Source organism: Trachemys scripta, chromosome 16 (genome assembly GCF_013100865.1).
Source record: "Trachemys scripta elegans isolate TJP31775 chromosome 16, CAS_Tse_1.0, whole genome shotgun sequence".
Classification (NCBI taxonomy): domain Eukaryota; kingdom Metazoa; phylum Chordata; order Testudines; family Emydidae; genus Trachemys; species Trachemys scripta.
Genome location: NC_048313.1, coordinates 7,198,994 through 7,206,050, shown reverse-complemented (window position 1 = coordinate 7,206,050; position 7,057 = coordinate 7,198,994). Strand labels below are relative to the sequence as shown.

The window sequence follows — 7,057 nt, the reverse complement described above, 5'->3', positions numbered from 1 at the left end:
TCTTTCCCTTTTTTCATGCACTTTGGGGTCTACAGGATCACCTATATTGCTCTTAACTGGCTCCTAACACTTGCAGCTCTGTGTTATGATAATTTACTCTAACCCAATCTCATGCTTCAGGGCTGAAGCCAGGCACCTGGAGGGGTCAGGAAGGATTTTTTTCCCCTAGTGGGAATCAATCTTGTTGTTGTCATCCCCCCCGCCGCCTTTCTCTGAAGTATCTGGGGCTGGTCAAAGCTGGAGTCAGGATACTGGCCAGGGGTGCTCCGAGCTAGCAAGGGTATAGATCATCTGATCACCTCTCAATCGAATACCTGTCATGGCAGGGACCATGGGCATTGGTGAGGTCTCGGTTTCCCCCGTTCTCAAGAGTTTAGTTTCCTGAGCACTGAAAAGCTTTACTCTAACAAGGGAGGCAAGGAAATATCTTTTATTGGACCAACTTCCGTTCGGGAGGGAGACAAGCTTACATGATGGAGCTCTTCTTTAGGTCTTTAGGCTCAGTACATGGGTGACTAGATGGAATTCTCTGGCCTGTGACTCAGGAAGTCAGACTAGACGATCTAGTGATCTCTTAAACTCTAGGAAACTATCATATTCATAAACACATGTAAATAAATAGACTGTGATCATATATATAGAAATAGACACATATAGCTCCTATATTACATTATATTCCTAGATATGTATAGATCTATGCATATAGTATAATAAGTAATATAATTAATACAAATTCCTGGTTGTATTTGTAGATCTAGGAATATCACAGTTGCATTTCTGTATATACCTGTGTCTATATGCGATTCTATTCTTAGATCTACACATACCTATCAGGATTATATAATATGCACCAATATTTTCATAGATCTAGGAACACACTATCATAGATTTCTGTGCATATTTCTGTAGCTATTGAATCTGTAAAAGGTACATCTGTATGTATGTCTGTGAAATCTATACAGTTAATAGCTATAGTGCTGGAGAGACCTGTGAAATACATAATATATAGTTATGAAATCGATGATGTTCCTAGCTATATGGGTATGTGTCTGTAGAGATTTCTGTACATTTCTGTAGACAGTGATGAAATCTATAATTAACCAAGGAAGGATCAGATTTTTGTCCATAAATGTCGATTTCACCACACACACAAACCAATGGAAAAAAATTTCCCTTGGTGGTAATCGAAATTGACAGATAGGCAAAGTAAGAAACTTGCTTATTAGAGTTACCTTTCGGGAGGTTTATTTTTTTGGATATTTTGACACACGATATTGACGAGTTGTTTTAATGGTTTCAAAGCTTTAGCTGTTTGCATCTCAACACCTGCTGCCGTTCAATCATTATTTATCGGGCTCCTCCCTTATCTGACCTTCCCCACAACCATGACATTTTAAATTGATAAAAATTGGTGGTGGTGGGGGGGGGGAATGCGTAAAAATAAACAAGATGATTCGTCAGATTTTGGGGGGGAAATCCTACCCCACCTAGCTATAATAGTCCTGGCTATAAATATATATTTCAGTATGGAGCTATGAAATCTGATCTATTCCTAGCTCTATGGGTCTATTTCTCACTGTAGCCGTGACACTGACATGTATAGCTTACGTGTATATTTGTGTACACAGCTGTGAAATCTGTAAGATCCCCAGCTATACGTGTCTGTTTCTATAGGGAGCTGTGCAGATCCTGTGCAATCTTTGGGCAGATATACGTGTTTATTCCCCCTCACTTCTATTGTGTATTAACACACTCGCTCTTAGACAAGTATTAGCAATCCACAAACAATTTGCTCCCGAAAGCGGAGCAGGTTGCTAAGGAACTGCAGTGTTTCTATACCTATTACTTGTACAAACCCGAGGACTTAAATGCAAGAGAATTAATAGCTGTGGCTATTACCGGTTGTATGCTGTCTCCTGAACAGCCCACCCTCTGCTCTAACTGCTACATCCCACTCCGCTACCAGAGCCAGGAGAGAACCCAGGAGTCCTGGCTCCCAGCTCTAACCACCAGGCCCCACTCCCCTCCCAGAGCCAGGAGAGAACCCCGGAGTCCTGGCTCCCAGCCCCTCCTGCTCTAACCACCAGCTCCCACTCCCCTCCCAGAGCCAGGAGAGAACCCAGGAGTCCTGGCTCCCAACTCTAACCACTAGTCCCCACTCCCCTCCCAGAGCCGGGGAGAGAACCCAGGAGTCCTGGCTCCCAGCCCCCCCTGCTCTAACCGCTAGCCCCCACTCCCCTCAGGGATGCTTGCATGCTAGTTTGTTATTGTAGGCTGTGCTGCGCAAGGTGGTTTGTTATAGTAGGGTCTCTAGCTAGGGGGAAAGAAGCTACAGGCAGGAGATAAACTTTAGTCAAATCCCTTATACGGTGTGAAATTTCCTGCGGCTAGCACCGCCCTCTAGTGACCATTTCCATCTCTGCAGTTGAAACGGTCACAGTAACAGAGTAGGGAAGAGAACCCAGGAGTCCTGGCTCCCCCAGCCCCACCCTGTGCCAACCGCTACACCCCACTCCCCTCCCAGAGCTGGGGAGAGAAGCCAGACGTCCTGGCTCCCACCCCCGCCCCTGCTCTAACCACTAGACCCCACTCCCCTCCCAGAGCCAGGGAGAGAACCCAGGAGTCCTGGCTCCCAGCCCCCCTGCTCTAACCACTAGCCCCCACTCCCCAGGCATGTACAGGAAAGCGGTGGGTGAGTCAGACCCTTGGCAGAGAAGCAGACGCCCGTCTTGCAGCTAATGGAATATTACAGCGTGACTCAGACTCTCCAACCACCCCCTTGCCCTTCCTGGGGGGCGCTGTGCTGCAGGGAGCCGGGGCGCTGGGCAGGGGGCGCTCTCCCCTGGCAGTCAGGGCCGGGCACTGGGGGGGGCTGGGCAGGGGGCGCTCTCCCCGGGCAGTCAGGGCCGGGCACTGGGGGGGGCTGGGCAGGGGGCGCTCTCCCCGGGCAGTCAGGGCCGGGCACTGGGGGGCGCTGTACTTATTTAAACATCTAAACATGAGACTCACCTGCTCTGCTCATTACGCGCTTTATCCCTTCCGCCTTATGTTCAGGATGGGAACCCCGGTGTCCGGGCCATATCCCAGTTTAGGGACACTCCCATTCTGTTTCCTTTCATCCCCCTGCAGCAGCCACTGGAAACAAGATTTTCTTTCACTTCCTGTCCCAAAGGTGTACGTCTGGTCCCCAGCTGCCCTGCCCCAGAGGTGGCTGCATCTTAGCACTGGCTGAACAATTTTCCTAACTATTGTCCATTTCCACCCCACACAGGGCCTCTGTATTGTTATCCTGATCTGCTACGGTGCTTCTCGGACCCCTGGTTATACGGGTGTGGCCATCTTCGAGATGGTGTTTTCAATCGTCTTCTTCGTCATCTACACGCTAGGATTAAACAAGCAGTTGGCGTTTGTGCATTGGGGCTGGAGTGTAAGGAGTTTTATTCTATTCACACCATTGCGGGGAGCTATAACATACCACTGCCAGGTGTCTGGAATCTTCTGTACAATTCGCTGTTCTGAATAACCCTTAAAAAGGGGGGGGGGGAAATCCCCTAAGAAACTTGTTTTAAATTATTAACATGCAAGACAATAACAGCACAAAAACCTATGTTAAAATGCAAAGAAATTCCCATGCAAAAAACTTTGTTAAAACCCATGGAAATAGATGTGCAAAAAACGTTGTTAAAATGCACAGACATCGCTATGCAAAAGAACTTTGTGAATTAGCAAGAAAACAGTTAAAATGCAATCCAATTCTTAAAGGTTGATGTGTGACCACACAAAAATATTGCTGCACACACAAATGGTTGATTTAGAATAAATAAATGAAGAAATTGCCACAGGGGAAAAATATTAATCTAAAACCAAACATACCCAGAAATGCCAATGAAAAAAAAAAAGGCCATTAAAGGGGTTCATATACTGAGAAAATTCCCCCACGAAACCCTGATTAATTTCTTAATATACCAGGATTTTCCATGGCAAATTTGTTAAAATGCAAAGAAATTCTGATTTAAAAAAGGAGCCAAGTTATTCACCTGCCAGGAAATTTCTGTGCAAACGAGTTAATTAATTTATCGTACGCATAGAAATTCCCATGGAAACAACTCCATCAAAATGCAAGGAAATTTCTATGCCAAAAACTTTGTTAATGTTGGTCGAGTGCATGGTACCAAAGACAGGTCGGTGCATCTCTCTGCTTCTTACCTTCGGTTTCTTTCTTCCCCAGGATTTCATCCGTGCTCTGATTGGTGCTCTGCTCTTCCTCATCACCTCCCTCATCGTCGTCATTGGCCACAGGGACGGTGCTGGCATCGCAGCTGGGGTAAAACAACTGGCTTCCCTGGCAGCCAGGACCGGATGCTGGAGGGCACCGTGAGGGCGGGGANGGAGCGGGGCCGGGGGCTCGGCAGGGGGCGCTCTCCCCTGCAAGTCAGGGCCGGACACTGGGGGGCGTCGTGGGCCTCAACAGGGGACACTGTCCAGCGGTCAGTGCTGGCCGTGGCAATGGGGGCACTGTGCTGCAGCATGTCTGTCATTCATTCCTTGCAATCAGCCGCCAGGCCTGACCCCAGAGGTGGCTGCATCATAATGTTGGGGTGGGGGAAGAAATGAGGCAAACTGCCCAAAATTGGGGAGGGGGGATCTTCTGCTCCTCTTGATCCGGGGGCCTTGAATCCCCACTGCAAATCCTCTGCTCATTACCAGCAATCAACCGATACAGCAATTAACTCCCGCTTGGTCCCATCCCCCGCAGGTCTTTGGGCTCCTGGCTGGCATCCTGTTTGCATATGATGCCTATATTACATTCCCCACCCTCCGGAAAACCCACACAGCTGCCCCCACTGGTAAGTGCCCCCACCCCCCTGGGGCTAGACAGAGGGGGCGACCCTGCCCCACCACGGGGCCAGGGGGGGTGGGCTAGATGGGAGAGGGCGACCCTGCTCCACCACGGGGCCAGGGGGGGTGGGCTAGACGGGAGGGGGCGACCCTGCTCCACCACGGGGCCAGGGGGGGTGGGCTAGACGGGAGGGGGCGACCCTGCTCCACCACGGGGCCAGGGGGGGTAGGCTAAATGGGAGGGGGCAACCCTGCTCCACCATGGGGCCAGGGGGGTGGGCTAGACGGGAGGGGGCGACCCTGCCCCACCACGGGGCCGGGGTGTGTGTTTTTAGACGGGAGGGGGAGACCGTGCCCCACCATGGGTCTGGTGGGGGGCGGGCTAGACAAGAGAAGATAGGGGGTGATCCCTGACTCTCTAACGCCCCCTTGTGGTCTCTCTCTCTCTCCTTACAGAATCCCCGGAGGGTGTCTGAGGAGTCGCAGGACCCCGGCCCCCGCTTTGCTGCCTTCGCCCCCCCCACCTCGCTGGTTCTAAGGATTCTTGTACATACTGCTGGGGGGGCGGCAAAGAAGAGATTCCCCCCGCAACTAATCTCCCTCCAGCTCCCCATCCCCAATTCCTGCCCTGACCTCAGGGCCCCATCCATGTTTAGAAGCCTTGACAATGGGGATAGCATGGGGGGAGCCACCCACCCACCCCAGCAATGCCACCCCCACCTTCCTAGGTTGGCTGGAGCGAGGATGAGGGCAGTGGGGTCTAGTGGTTAGAACAGGTGTGGGTGAGGGGGGGAGGGTTGGGAGCCAGGACTCCTGGGTTCTATCCCCAGCTCAGGGCGGGGAGCGGGGTCTAGTGGGCTCTGTCCCCTTATCAAGTGCCTTTACTCTTTCTGTGCCTCGGTTTCCCCTGGGCTAACAGGGTGTTACATTGCCAGCTGTTTAGGGCTGAATGACCCATGTGTTTACGTAGGGCCTACCAGAACTGGAGCCTATGGGATGTTTTCAAGGGAAATAAATTTTAATATAAGGGGGAGATTTTTTTTAAATGAACTAAACTTAATGCAAGGAAACCGGCCCCAGGGTGGGGGACTGGGTGGGGAATGGCACACGGGGGGATTGGTGTGGTGATGCTCAGGGCACTGACACCCCCCCGCCGAACCCCTCATGTTCCCCCCACACACTCCCCGGTCCTGCATGTGGCTTGTGTTAATTTCTGCTTATTTTGGGGGGAAAGGGGTTAATAAAAATACTGATAAATGGTTTTGTTTGGTCCCAGTGATGTTGTGGGGGGGTGTTTCTGAACTGGGGGGGGGTCAGATGGCCCATCCACCCCAGATAAGAACTATGGACCCAGCGAGCTTGGATCTGCCCTCCCCAGGGTCTGTTAAAACACAATCTTCAAGTCAGCGGCACTGCGATGGGTCCCCGCATGGCCCCACAGTAGGCCGACATTTTTATGGCTGACTTAGAACAACACTTCCTCAGCTCTCGTCCCCTAACGCCGCTCCTCTACTTGTGCTACATTGGGGACATCATCATCTGGACCCACGGCAAGGAGGCCCTTGAAGAATTCCACCTGGATTTCAACAACTTCCACCCCACCAACAACCTCAGCGTGGACCTGTCCACACAAGAGATCCACTTCTTGCACACTACAGTGCAAATAAGCGAAGGTCACATAAACACCACCCAATACCGGAAACCTACTGACCACTATACGTACCTACACGCCTCCAGCTTCCATCCAGGACACATCACACGATCCATTGTCTACAGCCAAGCCCAAAGATACAACCGAATTTGCTCCAATCCCTCAGACAGAGACAAACACCTACAGGATCTCTATCAAGGGTTCTTAAAACTACAATACCCACCTGGGGAAGTGAGAAAAGAGATTGACAGAGCCAGACGGGTACCCAGAAGTCACCTACTACAGGACAGGCCCCACAAGGAAAATAACAGAACACCACTGGCCATCACGGACAGCCCCCAGCTAAAACCTCTCCAGCGCATCACCAACGATCTACAACCTATCATGGAAAACGATCCCTCACTCTCACAGACCTTGGGAGACAGGCCAGTCCTCGCCTACAGACAGCCTCCCAACCTGAAGCAAATACTCACCAGCAACTACACATCACACCACACCACACCAATCCAGGAACCAAACCTTATAACAAACCCCGTTGCCTTCTCTGTCCCCATATCTACTCTAGCG

General features: G+C 50.9%; 1 protein-coding gene across 1 annotated transcript; it reads left to right on the top strand.

Moving 5' to 3' along the window:
• The first annotated feature begins 2,636 nt into the window (after positions 1-2,636).
• Positions 2,637-6,100, top strand: PLP2 (proteolipid protein 2). The gene is made up of 5 exons (XM_034793101.1): positions 2,637-2,692; positions 3,272-3,427; positions 4,229-4,324; positions 4,757-4,847; positions 5,296-6,100. Exons 2-5 carry the CDS (start codon positions 3,347-3,349, stop codon positions 5,313-5,315), a joined length of 288 nt encoding a protein of 95 aa, XP_034648992.1. The 5' UTR covers positions 2,637-2,692; positions 3,272-3,346; the 3' UTR covers positions 5,316-6,100.
• The last annotated feature ends 957 nt before the right edge of the window (positions 6,101-7,057 follow it).

Coding starts and splice junctions, on each gene's coding strand:
- PLP2 (XM_034793101.1), top strand. CDS start 3,347: ATGGTGTTTTCAATCGTCTTCTTCGTCATCTACACGCTAGGATTAAAC. Junction 4,325..4,756: donor GTGCTGGCATCGCAGCTGGG/GTAAAACAACTG, acceptor CATCCCCCGCAG/GTCTTTGGGCTCCTGGCTGG. Junction 4,848..5,295: donor CCACACAGCTGCCCCCACTG/GTAAGTGCCCCC, acceptor CTCTCCTTACAG/AATCCCCGGAGGGTGTCTGA.